The sequence below is a fragment of the Lampetra planeri genome, chromosome 81 (assembly GCF_965212315.1).
Source record: "Lampetra planeri chromosome 81, kcLamPlan1.2.h2, whole genome shotgun sequence".
Classification (NCBI taxonomy): domain Eukaryota; kingdom Metazoa; phylum Chordata; class Hyperoartia; order Petromyzontiformes; family Petromyzontidae; genus Lampetra; species Lampetra planeri.
Window position 1 is genome coordinate 2450401 of NC_136185.1, and position 25861 is coordinate 2476261.

Sequence of the window (25861 nt, forward strand, 5' to 3'; positions counted from 1 at the left end):
GCGTGACGTCACGAGGTAACGGAAAGTTTCTGCTCCGCGCGGGAACTGAAATCCGAGGTGAGAAATTCTCATCGCGGTTGTGGTGGTTGTGGTTGTAGTGGTGGTTGTTGTTGTGGTGGTTGTGGTTGTTGTTTACCGAGGTAAAGCCTCGCTCTCTCTCTCTCGCAGGGATGTTATTTGAGTAGCAGCGAGCATGGAAGCGATGTCCAGATTGAAACTTTACAACGCGGGGCCTTGCCTCCTGCCCTCGCCTGGTCGCGTTCGTTTCAATTCTCTCGCTTCGTTTAGCAATTTCGATTTAAAGCTTCTTTCCTGACTGCAGTGATTCATCTGCTTGGTTCTTTCGGTAAAGTCATCACGTAGAATGGAAATAATAAAAGAATAAACATAAAATAATAAAAATGTAACATAATAAACTTTGAATATGTTTTATATCACGTAAAATGGAAATAATAAAATAATAAACATAAACCGATAAAATAATAAAAATAAAACATAACCTTTTAATTTGTTTTATATCACGTAGAATGGAAATAATAAAATAATAAAAATAAAACAAACTTTTATTATGTTTCACATCACGTAGAATGAAAATAATAAAATAGTAAAACTAATATGTTTAATATTTGTATTATTTTATTATTTCCATTCTACGTGACTTTACCGAAAGAACCAAGAAGATAGTTTAGCAACCTGTGGAAGAACGCGATCAGCCAGGCGATGCGTTAGTTGTGACTGCAAGGATTCATGCCCTTAGGTTTGTTCGGTAAAGTCACCGTGTAGGTGAAAAATTAAATTAAAATTAATAAAAGTAACAATAGAATAAAATATAAAATAAAAAATCACGACGTTTCGGAGGCAACACAAGTCATCAGGTGGGACCGTCACAGCCAGATTTGCTGCATCAACTGAAGCGTGATTTTTTTATTATTTTATTTCTATTTTTACTTTTATTAATTTTAATTTAATTTTCTACCTACATGGTGACTTTACCAAAATAACCTAAGAGTACGTTAGTTGGTGTGTTGACCGACTCTGTGTTGCATTACATTTCAAATTATAAGTTTGTTGTGTCTCTCTCTGTGTGCAGTTTGGGAGGAAATGGCAGGAAATGAGTTTTCAAATTTAGATATTTTTCTGGGGGGGGGGACCCCAGACCCCCCTGGAAGATTTGGTCCCCCCCCAATGTTGACTCCATGGCTACGGCCTTGGATTGACGTGCTAATTTCTCTACCCCCCCCCCCCTCTCTACCCCCCCCCCTCTCTCTGCCCCCCCCCCTCTCTCTGCCCCTCTCTCTATTTAAGGCCTCGACACAGGCGTTGTTTCTCTGTGTGCTTGTGTCTCTCTCTGTGTGTCTCTGTGTCATCTCTCTGTGTCTATGTGTGTGTGTCTCTCTCTGTGTGTCTGTGTCATCTGTCTGTGTGTCTACAGTGAGGGAAAAGAGTATTTGATCCCCTGCTGATTTTGTACGATTGCCCACTGACAAAGAAATGATCAGTCTATAATTTTAATGGTAGGTTTATTTGAACAGTGAGAGACAGAATAACAACAACAAAAATCCAGAAAAACGCATGTCAAAATGTTATAAATGGATTTGCGTTTTAATGAGGGAAATAAGTATTTGACCCCTCTGCAAAACATGACTTAGTACTTGGTGGCAAAACCCTTGTTGGCAATCACAGAGTTCAGACGTTTCTTGTAGTTGGCCACCAGGTTTGCACACATTTCAGGAGGGATTTTGTCCCACTCCTCTTTGCAGATCTCCAAGTCATTAAGGTTTCGAGGCTGACGTTTGGCAACTCGAACCTTCAGCTCCCTCCACAGATTTTCTATGGGATTAAGGTCTGGAGACTGGCTAGGCCACTCCAGGACCTTAATGTGCTTCTTCTTGAGCCACTCCTTTGTTGCCTTGGCCGTGTGTTTTGGGTCATTGTCATGCTGGAATACCCATCCACGACCTATTTTCAATGCCCTGGCTGAGGGAAGGAGGTTCTCACCCAAGATTTGACAGTACATGGCCCCGTCCATCGTCCCTTTGATGCGGTGAAGTTGTCATGTCCCTTTAGCAGAAAAACACCCCCAAAGCATAATGTTTCCATCTCCATGTTTGACGGTGGTGATGGTGTTCTTGGGGTGATAGGCAGCATTCCTCTTCCAAACGCGGCGAGTTGAGTTGATGCCAAAGAGCTCCATTTTGGTCTCATCTGACCACAACACTTTCACCCAGTTGTCCTCTGAATCATTCAGATGTTCATTGGCAAACTTCAGATGGGCATTTAAATGTGCTTTCTTGAGCAGGGGGACCTTGCGGGCGCTGCAGGATTTCAGTCCTTCACGGCGTAGTGTGTTACCAACTGTTTTCTTGGTGAATATAGTCTCAGCTGCCTTGAGATCATTGACAAGATCCTCCCGTGTAGTTCTGGGCTGATTCCTCACCGTTTTCATGATCATTGCAACTCCACGAGGTGAGATCTTGCATGGAGCCCCAGGCCGAGTGAGATTTACAGTTCTTTTGTGTTTCTTCCATTTGCAAATAATCGCACCAACTGTTGTCACCTTATCGCCAAGCTGCTTGGCGATGGTCTTGTAGCCCATTCCAGCCTTGTGTAGGTCTACAATCTTGTCCCTGACATCCTTGGAGAGCTCTTTGGTCTTGGCCATGGTGGAGAGTTTGGAATCTGATTGATTGATTTCTACTGTGAACAGGTGTCTTTTATACAGGTGTAGGGCTGTTACGGGAGGGCTGTGGGTGCATACGATCCAACGGGTAACAAACACAGTGGGCGGAGTTACGGGAGTACACGGGGGGGGGTGCCCGCAACGACGTCCGCATCAGGCAGCCTGGGGGGTTGTGATCCTGACGGGGGGTATAAAGGGGGAGGACAGAGAGAGCTCGGGGCTCAGTCTGGGAACGAAGGAGGAAGAAGGAAGATCTTCTAGTTAGAAGCCCTGGACTCCCCTCGACACCGCCCTTGTAAGGGCTGCGGAGGATCGAGCCAGAGGCGTGGTTCCGTGAACCAGGGTCAGTACCCTGGGACTCCGGAGACCGTAGCCCGACTCACCAGTGTCGGGCCAGTTAGCCTCCCCTAGCCCGTTAGTGGAGGACTTGGGAGTAGGTCAGGACTAGCTAGGGTGTATCCCCAGTTATCCGGGTGAGGGGGCCGCTACCCCCTCTAGTGCTGTCCTGTACCGACAAGCTTGAATAAACATACGTGTGCCTCAACCTGGGTGTCCAGCGTACTTACCGGTACTTCATCTGGTGTCAGAAGAACTACGGACATGGAAACACGCCAGACAGCTCGAGCCAGAGTACCGGAGGAGGACACTGCTGAAGTCATTGAGCCCGAGACGGCTCACCAAGACATGGCGCAGCCGGGGGCCGACGCGTTCCTACCGGGGCATCGGCATGAGGAGGGGCCGCAGCCAGACGCGCTACGGCTGGCTCACGAGAGACTGGCGGAGCTACTGTACGCCGCTGCCGCCACGCTGGAAAACATCACGCGGCTGGGGGCTGGTGGTCCACCACGGGGCGAGGGGAGTCGTCGACCTGAGCGCCTTCCCGCCATTTCTGAAGACTCCAACTTTGAATTTCCCGCCATCGTTACGGCAGCTGCAGAGGGCGTGGCCGGGCTCAACCTTGGGTCCGACACCGCTCTCGCTGGGACAGCTGCGTCATCACCAGCGGAGGGAGCGTCATCACATCGGCGACAGGCGATTCCATCTGCCATTTGCGCCGACGCACAGCCGAGTCCCGGGAATAACAGCCTGCAGACTTCCAAGGCGAAAGCTGCGCTGCAACAACGGCTGCCTCCGCTGAAAGAATTTGTTGGTGCAGAGGGCGACTGGGGCGGCTTCCAGCGACGCTTCATCGCCCACCAAGAAATGGCAAGGTGGTCCGACGATGAAGCCCTCTGCGCGCTGCCGGCGCTCCTCGACGCAGACGCGCTCGCCGCCCTCACATCGGCGCCGAAAGAGAAGCGGTCTACTCTGCCGAAGGCGCTACAACTGCTGGCCGGGGTCTATGGACCTTCAGCAGAATGCAGAGAGCAGTTCTACGAGCGCAAGCGGGGTGAAAAGGAGTCGCCCCTGGCATACAGGACGAGCCTCCTAGCGCTGGCTAAGACGGCTTTTCCCCGTATGGACGACGACGACGTGGACGCGATGGTCACGGAGAAAATACTCCTCCTGGCAGACGACCTGGACATCGCTGTCGTCGCACAGGAGGACGCTGAGATGACCTCTCTTCAGGCGGCGCGCCTCCTTCACGCCAACCTTCTGTCCCTGCGGCGGAAAGCCAGCAGGGCATCGGCAGGGCGTGCGGTGGCTGCAGCCACCCTTCCGACGGAGGAGCTCTTCGCCGTCGACCATCGACGGCAACAGGCGCAAGAAGTACGGTCGGCCCGGGACGGGTCAAGCCGTTTCAACCGCCCATCGTCTCCACCGGGGCTCCCGCGGTGTTTCAACTGCGGCGTCCGGGGCCACGTCGCCTCGGGGTGCCGCTCTCCGCGACAGCGCGGGACGACGGGACGCCGGCCCTCCTCTTCCCAAGCTCCAGCAACATGATCCGGCGAGTCGCGGCACCACACATGCTTGGCCAAAGCACCCACCCGTTGCACACTCTCGCACCACAACAAACGGGGGGCCGATGTCGCGTTGCAAGGGGCCAACGCGGATCACTGCGGGGACTCAAATCGAGCCCAAACAGTGGTCCGTGTTGGCCCATCGCGTGGTAGCCGCGTCGTCAGGGTCGTCGGCCGTGGTCGGACACATTGACGGGGTAGAAGTACGCATCTTGGTCGATACGGGGGCATCGGCGACAATCATTTCGGAATTAATTTACAATATTCTGCCCGTACAAAGCCGGCCTTTAATGCCGGTTAACGTCCCATTCTATGCCGCTAACGGGGGGCTCTCTCGGCATCATGGGACAGATTCGAGCGCAAATTTCTATTGGGGACATCAAATTGTCGGGGCCGATTTTCGTTTCCTCCTCGCTGGCGGTTCCGTGCCTGCTGGGGACGGATTTTTTAGGCAAAATGCCCATTCGTATTTTGATCGACCAAGGATGCATTGAGCTTCCGTCGGGGCGGCGCATGGCGTTCCTGCCATCCCCTGCGGCGGCTCCGACGGCGTTCGCGACGGTACCGGCGTTCGTTGTTAAGACTGTTCGTGTGCCGCCGGGAGCTCAAATGCTAGTGCCTCTGAAACTTCGTAAGCCCTTCGCTAAGGGCATAGGGGATCAGGGTGTTTTGCTGGGACCGTCTAGGGCCGGGGTTAATGGACCTCATTTGATTCCGGCCCAGACCGTTGTAAGAGGGGACGGGGACCCTTTCATCGCGGTCCTCAATGTGGGATCGCAGACGGTGGTGGTTCCTCAAGGGACGGTGCTCGCGCATGCGACGCCGATGCCCTGCGAGGTACCTGTCGCGAACCACGTTGGCTCTGCTTCCCGGATGCTCCCACATTCGGACAGCGATGAAGGGTGGCTCGACGCGCTTTGTGCGGAATCGACGGACCTGACAAATTCAGAGCGCCAACAGCTTAGAAGGCTACTGAGGGAATTTTCCGACGTTTTCAGTCGTGATAAATATGATTTGGGTTGCACTCACCTGCTGCGTCACCATATTGACACGGGTGACAGCGCGCCAATTCGCCAAAATCCGTTTCGGTTAAGTCCCGCCGAAAAGGACCATGTCAAATCGGCTGTTGATGACATGTTAGCCGCCGACATCATTTCTCCCTCCACCAGCCCGTGGGGAGCGCCGATCGTCCTGGTTAAAAAGCAGGACGGCTCGTTGCGGTTTTGCGTGGATTTTCGGCGCCTTAATAAAATTTCGGTTGCCGACGCATACCCGCTCCCACGGATGGACGAATCGCTGGACGCTTTGGCGGGAGCGCGATTCTTCTCCACACTAGATTTACTTTCGGGATTCTGGCAGCTTCCTCTGGACGATGATTCTAAGCCTAAAACTGCTTTCCGTACACCGCACGGCCTGTTCCAATTCAACCGGTTGCCGATGGGCTTACACTCAGCGCCGGCAACTTTCCAGCGATTGATGGAATTGGTTTTGGCTGGGTTGCAATGGGAGTCGTGCCTGATTTATTTGGATGACGTTATTGTCTTTGGTAAAACTTTTGACGAACATCTCCAGAGGTTGCGGGCGGTTTTCCTAAAGATGCGGGCTGCTAATTTGAAATTTAAGCCCCAGAAATGCCATTTGTTACGCGAGTCGGTGCGTTATTTGGGGCACATCGTAGGGCGCTCGGGTATTGCTACCGATCCCGCCAAAACGCAGTGTGTCAGCTCCTGGCCGACTCCAACCACGGTGGGAGAGGTCAGGAGTTTTATTGGCTTCGCATCATATTACCGACGCTTCGTCGCTAATTTTGCAACCATTGCAAAACCCCTACACGCGTTAACATCTAAAGGGGTCCGGTTCCACTGGGGTCAGGATGAGGAAGCTGCTTTCTGCTCCCTTCGGGACGCGCTGGTGAAGGCTCCTCCCTTGATTTACCCAGATTTTTCGAGGCCGTTTTTGCTCGACACCGACGCGAGCAACACGGGTATTGGAGGCGTGCTTTCCCAGGTGGTTGACGGCGTGGAACGGGTGGTCGCGTACGGCAGTCGGGTGTTGTCTCCAACGGAGCAAAGATATTGTGTCACCCGTAGGGAACTGTTGGCAATTGTCTATTTCATCCAACAGTATCGCCCATATCTGTACGGTCGGCATTTCACCGTCCGCACAGATCATGCGGCACTGCAGTACGCCCTGAATGTTCAACAGCCATCGGGACAATTGTCCCGATGGCTGGAGGTCCTCCAGGATTTCAGTTTTGAAACCACTTATCGTAAGGGCGTTCGCCACACCAACGCTGACGCTCTGTCACGGATGCCAACCGCCTCCGAATGCGCATGCCTCCTGGGGTCGGGGCGTTGCAAGCCAGTAGGGGACATGATGGTTCCGGTCCTGGCGGCGGCCGCCGACGATGAAACGGTAGTCCCCATTGATATCGCCGAACAGGGGAGAGATTCCCTGCTTGGATTGCCCGTTGATGAATGGGGGCGCCTCCAGTTGGAGGATGCCTCCCTCCTCGCGTTGCGTCGTCGCGCCGGGGAGAGGGGGCGTGTGACGGGTCATGCCGACGCATGAGAAACCCATGCGGGCTTGCTTATGCATTGGGACGGGAAATCCCAGCGTCACCGGCTGGTGGTCCCTTCTGGCCTACGGGGTAAGGTGGTGTGGGCTGCTCATGAGCGCCTCCTCCACCTAGGTACCCAGAAAACACTCGCCTTGCTCCAGCTGAATTATTTTTGGCCGGGCATGACTAGGGATGTCGCTGATCTGTTGGCGGCATGCCCTCAGTGTGCGCAGCGCAAACCACCAGCATGGGAGTCGAACCCGCCCTTGCAGTCCATCCAGGTCTCCAGAATAAATGAACTGGTCGCACTGGACATTCTGGGGCCATTCCCCGCCACCCCCAGGGGAAATAAATATTTGCTTACTGGGGTCGAATATTTTACGCGCTGGCCTATGGCCTGGCCCCTGGCGAATCAGTCGGCAGCAGCCATCGTCGACGCCTTTGTCCAAGGTTATGTCATGGACAAAGGTGCCCCGGAGCGGTTGTTGACCGACCAGGGTAGAAATTTTTCCGGGAAACTCCTAAAACAAGTCTGTGATCTCCTAGGAACGAAAAAAATTCGAACCTCTCCTTATCACCCGCAAACGGACGGGATGGTCGAGCGTCTGCATCGCACCATCTCGTCTATGTTGTCGCAGCAAGTCTCGGACTCACAGACTGATTGGGACTTACAAATTCAAGGGGTTCTAGCGGCATACAGATTGGCTCCCCATGCTGCGACGGGATTTTCACCATTCTTTCTTATGTATGGCCGCGAACCCGACCCACCTGTTCCGGCACAGCTGCAGATCCCCGCGCCGCTGGGTAAAATTAAATTGGATGAACACGTTAAATTTAACCTTGACAAACTGACTGAGGCGCGGGATGCTGCGAGGCTAAATTCTGACAGGCGTCAAAAGGCGAACGAGCGCCTCAGGCGGGCTCGCGCGCACGTGCTGCAGTGGAAGCCGGGGGACAGGGCATGGCTGCACTGTCCCCCAGGTACCACTCGCGACCTCCTCTAAACTCGTGCGCCCGTGGCGGGGCCCCGTCGAGGTTGTCGAGGTTTTGAGGCCTCAGTGCGTTCGAATCAAATGGGGCAGGCGCCGGTGGTTTGTACACCCCTCTAGGCTAAAACCGTTTGTTGCGGTGCGAGGGCCCACTCCACACGCGCGGGGCCAAGCATGTGGGGGGTCGACCGACTCGGATGGTCCGTCGCTGCTCTCGCCTGATGTGTTGCCGGCTGTCCCACCCACAGGTGCACCGGGAATGACGGGCTCACGCCCTAGAACCCACACGGGTGATGCCGACAGTCGCGCGACTTCAATCGCGACCTCACCTCGAATGGGACAGCCGCCACCGGATGGTCCGCCGTCCGGGGTTGCCCCGTGTGACGGGCCTGCGGCAAGGACGCGCGCTAAAATGCGCAGACTCTTATAATATACAGAAGGAAGAAAAAGAATTTTTTATTTTTTATTTTATTTATTTTCCTTCACGTGTCATGGTTACTGTATGCTGCGTCGGTGGTGTGCTCCTTGCACACTGTGTGTGTTGTGTTGTGTGGGCGCGGTGTGTGTGTGTGGGTGGGTGCGTTGTGTGTCGTGGGTGTGCTGTGTGTGCTGGGGGGAGTTCCTGGCTAGTTGTATATACGTGCTTTTACGGATTTCGTATTTATGCGGGAGGGGGGGGTGCGTCGGACATTCCCTTCGGGGGTAGGGTTGTTGTTCTTGTTGTTCTTCAATTTGCATTTTGTTGGAAAAAAATGAGGCACACACGGGGTCGAGGGGTAAATGTTCCTTTATTTGGAATTGTTGCAGCCGGGACGGCTGCGAGCTGTAATGGGGGGGGTGATGTAGGGCTGTTACGGGAGGGCTGTGGGTGCATACGATCCAACGGGTAACAAACACAGTGGGCGGAGTTACGGGAGTACACGGGGGGGGGGTGCCCGCAACGACGTCCGCATCAGGCAGCCTGGGGGGTTGTGATCCTGACGGGGGGTATAAAGGGGGAGGACAGAGAGAGCTCGGGGCTCAGTCTGGGAACGAAGGAGGAAGAAGGAAGATCTTCTAGTTAGAAGCCCTGGACTCCCCTCGACGCCGCCCTTGTAAGGGCTGCGGAGGATCGAGCCAGAGGCGTGGTTCCGTGAACCAGGGTCAGTACCCTGGGACTCCGGAGACCGTAGCCCGACTCACCAGTGTCGGGCCAGTTAGCCTCCCCTAGCCCGTTAGTGGAGGACTTGGGAGTAGGTCAGGACTAGCTAGGGTGTATCCCCAGTTATCCGGGTGAGGGGGCCGCTACCCCCTCTAGTGCTGTCCTGTACCGACAAGCTTGAATAAACATACGTGTGCCTCAACCTGGGTGTCCAGCGTACTTACCGGTACTTCACAGGTAACAAGCTGATATTAGGAGCACTCCCTTTAAGAGTGTGCTCCTAATCTCAGCTCGTTACCTGTATAAAAGACACCTGGGAGCCATAAATCATTCTGATTGAGAGGGGGTCAAATACTTATTTCCCTCATTAAAATGCAAATCAATTTATAACATTTTTGACATGCGTTTTTCTGGATTTTTGTTGTTGTTATTCTGTCTCTCACTGTTCAAATAAACCTACCATTAAAATTATAGACTGATCATTTCTTTTTCAGTGGGCAAACGTACAAAATCAGCAGGGGATCAAATACTTTTTTACCTCACTGTATGTGTGTGTCTCTCTTTGTGTGTCTCTGTGTCATCTCTCTCTGTGTGTCTATGTGTGTGTCTCTCTCTCTGTGTCTTTCTGTCATCTCTCTCTGCTTATGTGTCTGTCTATGTGTCTCTGTGTCTGTGTTTTGTCTCTCTCTCAAATTGAGCAATCTTTGGAAGAACGTTATCAACCAGTTGGGGTGTTGACTGTTATGTTAGCTGACTCTCTGTTGTATTGCATTACATTTCTAAGTTTACTAGGTTTTTTTTCTCTTTCATTTGTACCTGATGATGATTGCTTGTGTTGCAATCGAAACGTCGTATGCTATTTGCACACAGCGTTGGTTTAGGTGCTTTTTGTGGAATATTTTGCTGTTTTTCCCTGGATTTTAATGTTTGCACAGTCACATAGTCACTTTAAGATGTTTCCTCGTTCATGTTTTTGTTTTTTGTTTGTTACGGTTGCATCTGATTCAAGAGCCGAATGGCTCACGGGGCTATACCAAATAAATGAAACTGAAAGTATAATGTAATTTATTTATTTATTCTACGTGACTTTACCGAAAGAACCAAAGAGTATCTTGCTTAAGTTTTAATTTCTCTTCACCTGGCTCGCTACTTTGTAACTTTGTTTTATTTGAAATATTCACACTTTTTTTTCATTTTTTACCAGGCCACGCCCGCTTGAGCTGCTGTACCGCTCTTGTTTTCAGAAGCGACCTGCTCACAACAACAACAAGGTGAGGCTTGTCAACAGCGTGGTGGTGTTCACTCTAGATGCGTGGCGGTGTTCACTCTGGACGCGTGGCGGTGTTCACTCTGGACGCGTGGCGGTGTTCACTCTGAACGCGTGGCGGTGTTCACTCTGGACGCGTGGCGTTGTTCACTCTGGACACGTGGCGTTGTTCGCTCTCTGCATGTGGAGTGGGGACAATCGGGGGATCCGGAGGGAAATCCACGCGACCACGGGAAGAGAGAAAGACACACAAACTAAATATACAGCAGGCGTCAGGGTTGGGATGAATCCACGACTTCCTGTATGCCAGGAGAGGTAGTTAACATCTCACCACGGGGAGCAAGAGAGACACGCAGCCTCGGCGATGTTGATTAATCCTCATTGAATTACTTTGTGGAGTCAGGAAGCATTAATAGTGAGTGGATGAAGGTGGCTAGGCATGGGTCTAGACACACCTCTTAACCATGCCAGTGTGTGACAGTGTAAAGTTTGTGTTTGCAGTTAAGTCTATTAACTCTATTGAACACGGAGGTTATGCTGTATCACAACAATAGTTTGTTTTTGTTTTCCTCTGGAACTTTATAAGAATGGAAACAGTCAAGAAGTTAACACAGCACACACATGCAGCTGAAGTCAGATCTGTTCATTCCAGCGTGCAAGGACATCGTGAGCCTGGCTGGCTTCACACCTCTAAGTTGCGATTGAACATTAATTTATGCATTTTTGCATAACACAAATAGTATTATTTTCAACACCTTTTGCTATGTCAGCTAAATTTAGCTTTCATAAATATTCCTTTTGTAGCTAGACAGCCTAAAATTGTGTGCTCGGAGTTTTGGGTTAACATTCATTTTGAAGATACGAGGGCTTCCAGGCATGTTTATGACCATTCACCCTCTCATTGTGTGCCAGAACAGCCCGTGTGATGAATTTGGGAAACTTTTTCACTATGTCATGAATATATGAATAAGTGTCGACTTATAAGTCATGTGTTACTGTGTAAATATGCATTCCTCTGTGCATCGATACTGACGTGGATGTAACTTTTTTTCTGTCTGCAGCTGTCGCTTCCTCTGCAGAATTGGTCTGATGGAGCAAAGGCACTCGGCGCGGCTCGGTGCAAAAAGGCAACAATGCGACCGGTGTGCATACAGCACGGATCATCCTGGACATTTGACAAGGCACCAGAAAACTCACACAGGAGAGAAACCCTTCAAGGGCAGTGTGTGTGGGAAGGCGTTTTCAGATTCATCTACTCGTGTAAAACACCAGAGAATGCACACGGGAGAGAAACCCTTCAAGTGCAGTGTGTGTGGGAAGGCGTTTTCACAGTCAACTAATCTTGTAGCACACCAGAGAACACACACAGGAGAGAAACCCTTCAAGTGCAGTGTGTGTGGGAAGGCGTTTTCACAGTCAACTAATCTTGTAGCACACCAGAGAACACACACGAGAAAGAAACCCTTCAAGTGCAGTGTGTGTGGGAAGGCGTTTTCACAGTCATCTACTCTTGTAACACACCAGAGAACACACACCGGAGAGAAACCCTTCAGGTGCACTCTGTGCGGGACGGCATTTGCACGTAAACAAAATCTTCAAGTACACCAGAGAACACACACGGGAGAGAAACCCTTCAAGTGCAGTGTGTGTGGGGAGGCGTTTGCACAGTCATATTCTCTTGAAAGACACCAGAGAACACACACGGGAGAGAAACCCTTCAAGTGCAGTGTGTGTGGGAAGGCGTTTGCACGTTCATCTGCTCTTGAAAGACACCAGAGAACACAGAAGCATCAGAAGATCCACAAGGAGTGGAGTCTGAAATCAGCTTGCGAAAGTCAAAGTTCCGCAATGAGCCCATCCCTCGTGAAACAAGAACCGGAAGACAATTCCAGCTTGGACGCTTTTAAAGGTATCGAGGTGAAACATGAAGAGGTGAAGGTGAAATTTGAAGAAGTGATGGTGAAGAGCGAAGAAGTGATGGTGAAATGTGAAGAAGTGATGGTGAAGAGTGAAGAAGTGATGGTGAAGAGCGAAGAAGTGATGGTGAAGAGCGAAGAAGTGAAGGTAAAATGTGAAGATGAAGATTCAACTCCAAAATCTGACCTTCACATCGATGGAGGCAACGTGAAGCAGGAGGAGAATTCTGACTGTGAGGCAGAGCGAGGCAACTCCCAGCAGTTTGTGGAAGTGGAGGTGTGGGTGGACTTCCTCCGAGACAATACAAAGTCAAATGGAGACCCGGTAGATGCGTAAGCTTGAGACGATGTCGCTCCAATAGATGCACCTTTGTCACAGGCTTTTAATGACAAGAATGTGAAGTTGAACACTCAATTCCTAGGTTCAACCTGCAGAGTAAGAGCGGCCAGTCTGTGTGGACCTATGGGTTGGGTAGATCTCTAACCAGGAGCGAGAGCCAATAAGCTCCCAAGCATTCACTATGTTATCAATTGCATTTATATGGCAACTCTGAGTTTTGCATCGTATCTCGTTTCAAACACTCGAAGAGCATCCCCAAGTAGCAGCTGCCCCTGTGTGGCACAAGGTGGTGGCCGTGCACCGGCCTGCATGTGGACAAGAGCCTGTCAGGGGGCGATGGTTGATGTGGCATCTTAGTTGTGGAGTTTGTAGGTAATGTTTAGAATTTCATCAATTTTGACCCAGATGCCAGCATGCAATGGCCTACTCGTTTTGAATGGTGCATTAGTATGTTGTACATACACTGTTAAGCAGACGGTGCGTATTTTTTAAATTAGCTTCTTGTTAATAGGATGTAACCTAATGCAGTATATTTCAGTGCAGTAATTCAATTTTGTTAATATGCCTGTCAATAATTTAGAATGAATACTTGTATGATGGTGTGCGTACATGTATAATTTTGTCTATAAGGGTCAAACATTGAATAAGTGATGTTAGGACAAAGTGTGTGTTTTGCAAGTAACCTGTACATATCACTCAGGTGAGACTCATAGTTCTTGTGATACAGGTCAAAGGGTACTTTTGTGTTTTCAGGACGCGACGGCCTTTGGAGCAACTCATTGTCTTTGAAATAGGGAGCACACTCGGATCATTCATCAGTTACAAGGCGACCACTCAAAAGTTACACGTAGAGGAGATACATTCTCAACAACACGAATTATAATTTTGTATTACGTGTTGACGTAGATTTTGTCGAATTAGGACGAGAAATGGTCCTTGCTGATTAACGTCTGGATGTTGACAACCATGGGTTGAAGCAAGCCTGACCGCCTGTGGTGCCCCTCACAACCATTTACGGCCTTGGGCCAGGAAAGTCATGAAAAAAATGCACACGAACGACGCATCCACGCAAGCACCCGATGCTCCGTTTAAAAGTTTTAAAATGAAACAACTTTGAATTGTATTATTTTTGAATTAGATAATTGTATTTCTTCATTAAAGCTTATTTCATTTTACAACTGGAAGACTTCATTGAAAACAACATTTCGTGTGAAATTTCTCTAGTCGTGAGGTAAATGGCCTTACCAGGGTTCGGTTCGATGCGGACTTTCACCTGGTTGGGATCGCGGGGTGGAGATAAGGCGACACAGAGCTGGCTGTGCCAGAAGACCGCCGTGTGCAGATCGATTCCAACGCGATCGAACGTCTGTCCCTGCTCCTCCGTCGTTCATGTAGGGGGCGAGTAGGTTTGCATCGCCTCCTGCATGAAAACGAATGCAAAGTGCAGTGGTCATCACAGATGAAGTTGTGTGCTTATATAAGAGTACTCGCGGGAAGTACCCGGCGTGAAATTTCCCACCTTGTATCGTAATCTATAGGATACTAAGGCTAAGCACACCCGAGGATTGCACTTTTGTTGAAAAATTAAGTTGCAAATATTTGTCCATTATTGGCCAAAAACGGCATAGGTTAGTATGCCGATTTTATATATTGGGACGTGCACATTTCATCATAAAATGTTCAACGTTTAATCTAATACATAGCATACTAAGGCTAAATACAATGGAGCAATGAACTTTTGTCGACAAATAAGGCTGAAAGTTTGGCCAATTTTGGCCGATTTTATTCTTTTACTTTAAAATTTCATGGTGAAATTTCCCACCTTGTATCGTAATGTATAGGAAACTAAGGCTAAACACACCCGAGGATTGCACTTTTGTTAAAAAATGAAGTTGTAAAAATGTGTCCATTATTGGTACGTGAACATTTCATCATAAAATATTCCACTTTTAATCTAATACACGGCATACTAAGGGTAAATACAATTGATTAATTAACTTTTTGTTGAAAAGGAGAGCTATGAAAATTTTGCTTATTTTGGTTAAAACGGGCATAAGTATGGCGATTTTATTTTTGGGACGTGAAAATGTAATCGTGAAATTTCCCACTTTTAAAGTAACATAGAGCATACTAATGCTGAACAAAATGGAGGAATTCACTTTTTCTTGGAAAATCTAGCTATGAAAATTGAGAAAATTTTGGCCAAGAACAGCATTGGTAAAGTATGCCGATTTGATCTTTTTACTTCAAATTTCATGGTCAAATTTCCCACTTTTAATGTAATATATAGGCTAGTCAGTCTAAACACAACCGAGGAATGCACTTTTTGTTAAAAAATACAGCTGTAAAAATTCGTTCAATTTTAGTATGTCGATTTTCTGTTTGGGACGTGAACATTTCATCGTGAAATTTTCCACTTTTAATCTAATACGTGGCATACTAAGGCTAAATACAATGGAGGAATTAACTTTCGTCCTAAAATAAAGCTGTCAAAGTTGGGCTTATTGAGCCTAAAAACGACACAGTATGCCGATTAACTTTTTTACATTCGAAAATTTCATGCATGAAATTCCCCACTTTTTAACGTAATATATGGGCTACTCAGGCTAAACACAACCAAGGAATGCACTTTTCGTTGCAAAAAAAAGCTAACAAAATTTTGATCGATTTTGCCAAAAAACGGCCTAGGTTAGTATGGCGATTATCTTTTATGGACGTGAAAATGTCATCGTGAAATGTCGCCAGCGGTGTGCTGGAGAGCCAAGCCACGACATCTACAAAGTGCTGCTCATAGCGAGTAGCAGCACCGATGGAGGTCGTCACGGCACACACAGAGGGGGTGGGTGGCCAGCACCACGCCCGGCCGCCTTTGTCTCCCTAGTGGCGATGTTGACACACCGCACCGGGTACTCGTTTGAGGCTGAGTCGACGAAGGGGAGGCTCAGGACCGGCTCAGAAAGTCGTCACTGGCGGTGTTGGCCACGAGCGGGAATGGAACTCGGCTGGTCGGTACGGAGCGCAGCGCTCACCACGACACTGCCGCTCCCCTTCTGTCAACAAACTTGAACTCTGACCCCGCCCTCTGACGTCACCGCTCAGCGTGACCTCATCGGCATCAAACGCGAGGGGGAGGTGTACCGCGCAAGTGACGTCATGTCACCTGCTGCCGCGTGACGTCACGAGGTAACGGAAAGTTGCCGCTCCGCGCGGGAACTGAAATCCGAGGTAAGAAATTCTCATCGCGGTTGTGGTGGTTGTTGTTGTGGTGGTGGTTGTGGTTGTTGTTTACCGAGGTAGAGCCTCGCTCTCTCTCTCTCGTAGGGATGTTATTTGAGTAGCAGCGAGCATGGAAGCGATGTCCAGATTTAAACTTTACAACGCGGGGCCTTGCCTCCTGCCCTCGCCTGGTCGCGTTCGCTTCAATTCTCTCGCTTAGTTTAGCAATTTCGATTTAAAGCTTTCGTGACTGCAGTGATTCATCTGCTTGGTTCTTTCGGTAAAGTCATCACGTAGAATGGAAATAATAAAACAAAATAATACAAATAAAACATAGCATTTTATTATGTTTTATATCACGTAGAATGGAAACAAAAAAATAGTCTTATTTTTAATATTTGTTTTATTTTATTATTTCCATTCTACGTGACTTTACCGAAAGAACCAAGAAGATAGTTTAGCAACCTGTGGAAGAACGCGATCAGCCAGGCGATGCGTTAGTTGTGTTAACTCTAGATTTGAAGCTTTCGTGACTGCAGTGATTCATACTCTTAGGTTTGTTCGGTAAAGTCACCGTGTAGGTGAAAAATTAAATAAAAATTAATAAAAGTAACAATAGAAATAAAATATAAAATAATAAATCACGACGTTTCGGAGGCAACACAAGTCATCAGGTGGGACCGTCACAGCCAGATTTGCTGCATCAAGTGAGGCGTGATTTTTTATTATTTTATTTCTATTTTTACTTTTATTAATTTTAATTTAATTTTCTACCTACATGGTGACTTTACCGAAACAACCTAAGAGTACGTTAGTTGGTGTGTTGACCGACTCTCTGTGTTGTATTACATTTCAAATATTAAGTTTGTTTGATTAAGTGTCTCTCTCTGTGTGCAGTCACCAAAGCTCCAAATCTCTCATTGACACAAGGCCGTAATTATAATGTTATAATAAATATAATATATATTAATTATAATGTTATAATAAGTATAATATGTTATAATAATTATAACATGTTATAATAATCATAATGTTATAATAATTAAAATACTCAAATATGCCCCTCCAATATATTGCTGTAAAAATCTTTAAAAATAATAATTGCGATGCTCTGTTAATAAAAACAACTATTTGCTAAACCTTGGCCACAAAATCTGGACTTGTCTTCATATAACGATGCATAGATTTCTGTTTACATGATTGCGTTGTACTTTATGAATCCCTAATCTCTGCCATTACATAATATGAAACAAGGAAAGGTAAAAAAGAAAAAACAGAGCAATGTAATACAACACACTATTAGACATTATTGTATCAAATAAAACAAATTCCATCCCATGTGTTAGTGAACTTTTAAAAATATTTTTGGGAGGAAATGGCAGGAAATGAGTTTTCAAATTTAGATATTTTTCTGGGGGGGGACCCCAGACCCCCTGGAAGATTTGGTCCCCCCCGATGTTCTCTGTGTGTCTCTGTGTGTGTCTCTCTCTGTGTCTGTCATGTCTCTGTGTGTGTCTCTGTGTGTGTGTCTGTGTCATCTATCTGTGTGTCTCTGTGTGTGTGTGTCTCTCTCTGTGTCTGTCATGTCTCTGTGTGTGTCTCTCTCTGTGTGTCTGTGTCATCTATCTGCGTGTCTCTGTGTGTGTGTGTCTCTCTCTGTGTCTGTCATGTCTCTGTGTGTGTCTCTCTCTGTGTGTCTGTGTCATCTATCTGTGTGTCTCTGTGTGTGTGTGTGTCTGTCATGTCTCTGTGTGTGTCTCTCTCTGTGTGTCTGTGTCATCTATCTGTGTGTCTCTGTGTGTGTGTGTGTCTCTCTCTGTGTCTGTCATGTCTCTGTGTGTGTCTCTGTGTGTCTGTGTCATCTCTCTGTGTGTCTCTGTGTGTGTGTGTCTCTCTCTGTGTCTGTCATGTCTCTGTGTGTGTCTCTCTCTGTGTGTCTGTGTCATCTCTCTGTGTGTCTCTGTGTGTGTGTCTCTCTCTGTGTCTGTCATGTCTCTGTGTGTGTCTGTCTCTGTGTGTGTGTGTGTCTCTCTCTGTGTCTGTCATGTCTCTGTGTGTCTCTCTCTGTGTGTCTGTGTCATCTCTCTGTGTGTCTCTGTGTGTGTGTCTGTCTCTCTCTCTGTGTCTGTCATGTCTCTGTGTGTGTCTCTCTCTGTGTGTCTGTGTCATCTCTCTGTGTGTCTCTGTGTGTGTGTGTGTCTCTCTCTGTGTCTGTCATGTCTATGTGTGTGTCTCTCTCTGTGTCTCTGTGTCATCTCTCTGTGTGTCTCTGTCATCTCTCTCTGTGTGTCTATGTGTGTATCTCTCTCTCTCTCTGTGTCTTTCTGTCATCTCTCTCTGCTTATGTGTCTGTCTATGTGTCTCCGTGTCTGTGTTTTGTCTCTCTCTCAAATTGAGCAATCTTTGGAAGAACGTAATCAACCTGTTGGGGTGTTGACTGTTATGTTAGCCGACTCTCTGTGTTGTATTGCATTGCATTTCTAAGTTTACTAGGTTTGTTTCCTCTTTCATTTGTACCTGATGATGATTGCTTGTGTTGCAATCGAAACGTCATTTGCTATTTGCACACAGCGTTGGTGTACGGTGCTTTTTGTGGAATATGTTGCTGTTTTTCCCTGGATTTTATGTTTGCACAGTCACATAGTCACTTTAAGATGTTTTCTCGTTCATGTTTTTGTTTGTTGCGGTTGCATCCGATTCAAGAGCCGAATGGCTCACGGGGCTATACCAAATAAATGAAACAGAAACTATAATTTTATTTATTTATTTATTCTATGTGACTTTACCGAAAGAACCAAAGAGTATCTTGCATAAGTTTTAATTTCTCTTCACCTGGCTCGCTACTTTGTAACTTTGTTTTATTTGAAATATTCACACTTTTTTTTTCATTTTTTACCAGGCCACGCCCGCTTGAGCTGCTGTACCGCTCTTGTTTTCAGAAGCGACCTGCTCACAACAACAACAAGGTGAGGCTTGTCAACAGCGTGGTGGTGTTCACTCTGGACGCGTGGCGGTGTTCACTCTGGATGCGTGGCGTTGTTCACTCTGGACGCGTGGCGGTGTTCACTCTGGACGCGTGGCGGTGTTCACTCTGGACGCGTGGCGTTGTTCACTCTGGACACGTGGCGTTGTTCACTCTAGACGCGTGGCGGTGTTCTAGACGCGTGGTGGTGTTCACTCTAGACGCGTGGCGGTGTTCACTCTAGACACGTGGCGGTGTTCACTCTAGACGCATGGTGGTGTTCACTCTAGACGCGTGGCGGTGTTCACTCTAGACGCGTGGCGGTGTTCACTCTAGACGCGTGGCGGTGTTCACTCTAGACGCGTGGAGGTGTTCACTCTAGACGCTTGGCGGTGTTCACTCTGGACGCGTGGCGGTGTTCACTCTGGACGCGTGGCGGTGTTCACTCTGGACGCGTGGCGGTGTTCACTCTGGACGCGTGGCGGTGTTCACTCTGGACGCGTGGCGGTGTTCACTCTAGACGCGTGGCGGTGTTCACTCTGGACATGTGGAGGGGATACCTGGGGATTGGGAAGGAAATCAACGCGACCACTGGGAGAGAGAGAGAGACACGCAGCCTCGGCTGTGTTGGTTGATCCTCAATGAATTACTTGGTGGAGTGAGGAAGCATTAATACTGAGCAGGTGAAGGTGGCCAGGCGTGGGTCTGGACACACCACCACCTGTGAACCATGCTGCCAGTGTGTGACAGTGGTGGAGCCAGTGGGGGTGGGGTGGCACGTGCCCCCCCAACGATCCGATCGAAATCTCTAATTTCGATGGGATCATTGGGGTTTATTAGTAACTAGCTTCACTACCCGGCTTTGCCCGGGACTTGGATTCTTGTCTTGGATTAAAACACGTCCTACGCGGAGTGTTTGGGGGGGGGGGGTGACGTCAGCAAGCACGCTATGTAATGCTTCCGCATGCGGGTGTGACATCACAGATATGACGTCACCGCTCACTTGCGTGCAAAATAAATGCATTATTGCGCCCCACCCCCTCCCCCCCAAAATACACAAGTCTATTTTTATACTTTTCGCATTGTGTACAGTCTGGAAGCTACCCACATGCCTAATTTTAAGTTTGTTGCATGTTTTCGAACAGACAATCACAAATTTCCCTTTTATATATATAGATAAATCAGCATTTTGCGACCCCCACCGCCACCGTGTGGCATGTTATTACGTGCCAGGGACTCTGAGAGGACAACAGTCCGTGTCCATAATTGGCAATAAGAAACGGCAAAGCAGTTACAAGCGACTCGCAGAATTGTGCGCAGTTGCGTCTACAGTACACGACTTCCCTGAAGGCATCAACACCTTCAGTGAGCACGATGCCGATCACACGCGTCAAATAAAAAGCAAGGGACAAGTTCTTACAACTCCTTACTAACAACTTCTTGCTTAATAACTGGAGGGGTTTCCCCCCGTACCTGAAAATCCTGGCTCCGCCTCTTGAGTGTGTGACAGTATGAAGTTTATAGTTGCAGTAAAGTCTATTAACTCCATTGAGCACGGAGGTTTTTCCAAAACAGTAGTTGTATTTTTTTTCATCTGGAACTCTTTATAAGAATGGAGTCAGGAAGTTATCACAGCACACGGTGCAGCTGAAGTCGGAACTGTTCATCCCAGCATTCAAGGACATCTGTGCCTGGCTTCACACCTCTAAGTTGTGATTGAACATTAATTTATGCATTTCTGCAGAACAAAAATTGTATTATTTTCAACACCCTTTGCTATGTCAGCTGAATTTATCTTTCATAAATATTCCTTTTGAAGCCAGACAGCTGAAATTTTGTGCTCGGAGTTTTGGGTTAACATTCATTTTGAAGATACGAGGGCTTCCAGGCACGGTTATAACCATTTGCCCTCTCATTGTGTGCCAGAACAGCCCGTGTGATGAATTTGGGACACTTTTTCACTTTATCATGAATATATGAATAAGTATAGACGTGTAAGTCACGTGTGACTGTGTATATGCATTCTTCTGTGCATCGATATTGATGTGTAGATGGTGTGGATATTCTTTTTTTCTGTCTGCAGCTGTCGCTGCCTCTGCAGAATTGGTCTGATGGAGCAAAGGCAGTCGGCGCGGTTCGGTGCAAAAAGGCAACAATGTGACCGGTGTGCATACAGCACGGATCATCCTGGAAATTTGACACAGCACCAGAGAACTCACACAGGAGAGAAACCGTGCAAGTGCAGTGTGTGTGGGAAGGCGTTTGCACGTTCAGCTCATCTTGTAGAACACCAGAGAACACACACGGGAGAGAAACCCTTCAAGTGCAGTGTGTGTGGGAAGGCGTTTTCATATTCATCTTCTCTTCATGTACACCAGAGAATACACACGGGAGAGAAACCCTTCAAGTGCAGTGTGTGTGGGAAGACGTTTTCAGATTCATCTAGTCTTGTAACACACCAGAGAATACACACGGGAGAGAAACCCTTCAAGTGCAGTGTGTGTGGGAATGCATTTGCACAGTCATCTGTTCTTGAAAGACACCAGAGAACACACACGGGAGAGAAACCCTTCAAGTGCAGTGTGTGTGGGAAGGCGTTTGCACGTTCATCTGCTCTTCATGCACACCAGAGAACACACACGGGAGAGAAACCCTTCAAGTGCAGTGTGTGTGGGAAGGCGTTTTCACAGTCAATTAATCTTGTAGCACACCAGAGAACACACACAGGAGAGAAACCCTTCAAGTGCAATGTGTGTGGGAAGTTGTTTTCACATTCATGTCTTAGAAGACACCAGAGAACACACACGGGAGAGAAACCCTTCAAGTGCAGTGTGTGTGGGAAGGCGTTTTCAGATTCATCTACTTGTGTAATACACCAGAGAACACACACGGGAGAGAAACCGTTCAAGTGCACTGTGTGTGGGAAGGCGTTTTCAGATTCATCTGCTCTTGTAACACACCAGAGAATACACACAGGAGAGAAACCCTTCAAGTGCAGTGTGTGTGGGAAGGCGTTTTCACAGTCAATTCATCTTGTAGCACACCAGAGAACACACACAGGAGAGAAACCCTTCAAGTGCACTGTGTGTGGGAGGGCGTTTGCACAGTCATCCGCTCTTGTAACACACCAAAGAACACACACGGGAGAGAAACCCTTCAAGTGCAGTGTGTGTGGGAAGGCGTTTTCACAGTCAATTAATCTTGTAGCACACCAGAGAACACACACAGGAGAGAAACCCTTCAAGTGCAATGTGTGTGGGAAGTTGTTTTCACATTCATGTTCTCTTGTAGCACACCAGGGAACTCACAGAGGAGAGAAACCCTTCAAGTGCAGTGTGTGTGGGAAGGCGTTTTCATATTCATCTTCTCTTCATGTACACCAGAGAATACACACGGTAGAGAAACCCTTCAAGTGCAGTGTGTGTGGGAAGACGTTTTCAGATTCATCTAGTCTTGTAACACACCAGAGAATACACACGGGAGAGAAACCCTTCAAGTGCAGTGTGTGTGGGAAGGCATTTGCACAGTCATCTGTTCTTGAAAGACACCAGAGAACACACACGGGAGAGAAACCCTTCAAGTGCAGTGTGTGTGGGAAGGCGTTTGCATGTTCATCTGCTCTTCATGCACACCAGAGAACACACACGGGAGAGAAACCCTTCAAGTGCAGTGTGTGTGGGAAAGCGTTTGCATGGTCATCACATCTTGAACAACACCAGAGTACACACACGGGAGAGAAACCGTTCAGGTGCAGTTTGTGCAGGAAGGCGTTTGCACAGTCATCTGCTCTTGAAAGACACCAGAGAATACACACGGGAGAGAAACCCTTCAAGTGCAGTGTGTGTGGGAGGGCGTTTGCACGTTCAGCTCATCTTGAAAAACACCAGAGAACACAGAAGCATCAGAAGATCCACAAGGAGTGGAGTCTGAAATCAGCTTGTGAAAGTCAAAGTGCCGCAATGATCTCATCCCTCATCAAACAAGAACCGGAAGAAAATCCCAGCTTGGACACTTTTAAAGGTGTCAAGGTGAAATATGAAGAGGTGAAGGTGAAATGTGAAGACGTGATGGTGAAGAGCGAAGAAGTGAAGGTAAAATGTGAAGATGAAGATTCAACTCCCAAATCGGACCTTCACATCGATGGAGGCAACGTGAAGCAGGAGGAGAATTCTGACTGTGAGGCAGAGCGAGGCAACTCCCAGCAGTTTGTGGAAGTGGAGGTGTGGGTGGACTTCCTCCGAGACAATACAAAGTCAAATGGAGACCCGGGAGATGCGTAAGCCTTAGACCAGTGGTTCTTAAGCTGGGTTCGATCGAACCCCAGGGGTTCGGTGAGTCAGTCTCAGGGGTTCGGCGGAGGTTAAGACACACACCTGACTCATGATTGTGCACCAGTAAAACATGTACCTATGTTTTGAATTTGAAAACATATTTTATTTTTCCAATTAAGAAGTGTTCTGTGAATGCGCATATGAAACTGGTGGGGTTCAGTACCTCCAACAAGGTTAAGAACCACTGCCTTAGACGATGCCGCTCCAATAGATGCACCTTTGTCACATGCCTTTAATGACAAGAATGTGAAGTTGAACACTCAGTTCCTAGGTTCAACCTGCAGGGTAAGAGCGGCCAGTCTTTGTGGACCTGTGGGTTGGGTAGATCTCTAACCAGGAGCGAATGCCAATAAGCTCCCAAGCATTCACTGTTATCAATTGCATTTATATTGTGCTTGCTTAATTGCCTCGGCAACTCGGAGTTTTGTATCGTATCTCGTCTCAAACACTCCAAGAGCATCCCCAAGCAGCAGCTGCCCCTGTGTGGCACAAGGTGGTGGCCCTTTACCGGCCTGCATGTGGACAAGAGCCTGTCAGTAGGGGGCGATGGTTGATGTGGCATCTCAGTTGTGGAGTTTGTAGGTAATGTTTAGAATTTGCTAAATTTTTACCCAGATGCCAGCATGCAATGGCCGACTCGTTTTGAATGGTGCATTAGTATGTTGTACATACACTGTTAAGCAGACGGTGCGTATTTTTTTAAATTAGCTTGTTATTAGGATGTAACCTAATGCAGTATATTTCAGTGCAGTAATTATTGCCTGTCAATAATTTAGAATGAATACTTGTCTGATTGTGTGCGTACATGTACCATTTTGTCTATAAGGGTCAAACATTGAATAAGTGATGTTAGGACAAAGTGTGTGTTTTGCAAGTAACCTGTACAGATCACTCAGATGAGACTCATAGTTCGTGTGATACAGGTCAAAGGGTACTTTTGTGTTTTCAGGAAGCGTCTGCCTCTGGAGCAACTCATTGTCTTTGAAATAGGGAGCACACTCGGATCATTCATCTGTTACAAGGCATACCACTCAAACGTTACACGTAGAGGAACATTCTCTACAACATGAATTATAATTTTGTCTTACGTGTTGACGTAGATTTTGTCTAACTAGGAAGAGAAATACTCCTTGCTGATTAACGTCTGGATATTCGTAATTGTCAGTTGAAGCAACCCCGGCTGCTCTTGAGACGCTGTGCACCAATACGGGTCCACAGGTGGCTTGCACTGAATCAATGACGGACTCCCAGAAGGCTGTGCTAGTTATAGTTTGTGTAAAATATTCCTCTGTTTCATGGAGAGATCGATAAATGAAAGATGTCGTGTCTGCTGATCTGCTTCATAGCAAGGAGGTAATTTTAAGAGCACATTTGAAATGCATTTTTGGTACAGATTTGTATTCGGTTACAAGGCAGAGCACATCTAGTAGATACATTCTGCACAACAACACTCATTTTAAATTTGCATGACGTCTTATATGTTGGCGAACTAGGACAAGAAATGGTCCTTGCCGATTAACGTCTGGATGTTCACAACCATGTGTTGAAGCAAGCCTGACCGCCTGCGGCGTCCCTCACAACCATTTATGGCCTTGGGCCAGGAAAGTCACGAAGAAAATTGCGCACGAACGACGCATTCACGCAAGCTCCCGATGCTCCGTTTTGAAGTTTTAAAATGAAACAACTTTGAATTGTATTATGTTTTGCATTTGATACTTGTATTTCTTCATTAAAAACTGATATCATTTTCCATCTGGAAGACTTCATTGAAAACGACATTTCGTGTGAATTTTCTCTAGTCGTTAAGTAGATGGCCTTACCGGGGTTCGGTTCGATGCGGACTTTCACCTGGTTGGGATCGCGGGGTGGAGATAAGGCGACACAGAGCTGGCTGTGCCAGAAGACCGCCGTGTGCAGATCGATGCCAACGCGATCGAACGTCTGTCCCTGCTCCTCCGTCGTTCATGTAGGGGGCGAGTAGGTTTGCAGCGCCTCCTGCATGAAAACGAAGGAAAGTGCAGCGTTCATCACAGATGAAGTTGTGTGCTTAGATAAGAGTACTCGCGGGAAGTACCCGGCGTGAAATTTCCCACTTTTTATCGTAATATATAGGATACTAAGGCTAAGCACACCCGAGGATTGCACTTTTGTTGAAAAATTAAGTTGCAAATATTTGGCCATTATTGGTCAAAAACGGCATAGGTTAGTATGCCGATTTTCTATATTGGGATGTGAACATTTCATCATAAAATGTTCCACTTTTAATCTAATACATAGCATACTAAGGGTAAATACAATTGATGAATTAACTTTTTGTTAAAAAAGAAAGCTATGAAAATTTGGCTTATTTTGGTTAATACCGGCATAAGTATGCCGATTTTATTTTTGGGACCTGAAAATTTAATCGTGAAATTTCCCACTTTTAAAGTAACAGAGCATACGAATGCTTAACAAAATGGAGGAATTCACTTTTTCTTTGAAAATCTAACTATGAAAATGTACCAAATTTTGGCCAAGAACAGCATTGGTAAAGTATGCCGATTTGATGTTTTTACTTA

The 25861-nt window shown here is 47.5% G+C and overlaps 2 protein-coding genes across 2 annotated transcripts in view; both read left to right on the plus strand.

Moving 5' to 3' along the window:
- The window catches only part of LOC144738302 (uncharacterized), a 63178-nt gene that overhangs the window by 31654 nt on the left and 5663 nt on the right, over positions 1 to 25861 (plus strand). Inside the window, exons 4-6 of the mRNA XM_078621308.1 lie at positions 11775 to 12120; positions 17195 to 17200; positions 21247 to 21576. Of these exons, the coding sequence (XP_078477434.1) occupies positions 11775 to 12120; positions 17195 to 17200; positions 21247 to 21576 (682 nt within the window). The remainder of the gene's footprint in view (positions 1 to 11774; positions 12121 to 17194; positions 17201 to 21246; positions 21577 to 25861) is intronic.
- LOC144738279 (uncharacterized) lies at positions 21681 to 23392 on the plus strand (the record flags this gene model as incomplete). Its single annotated transcript, XM_078621289.1, has 1 exon — positions 21681 to 23392. A coding segment is annotated over one exon (1572 nt), but the record flags the coding sequence as incomplete, so codon positions are not given.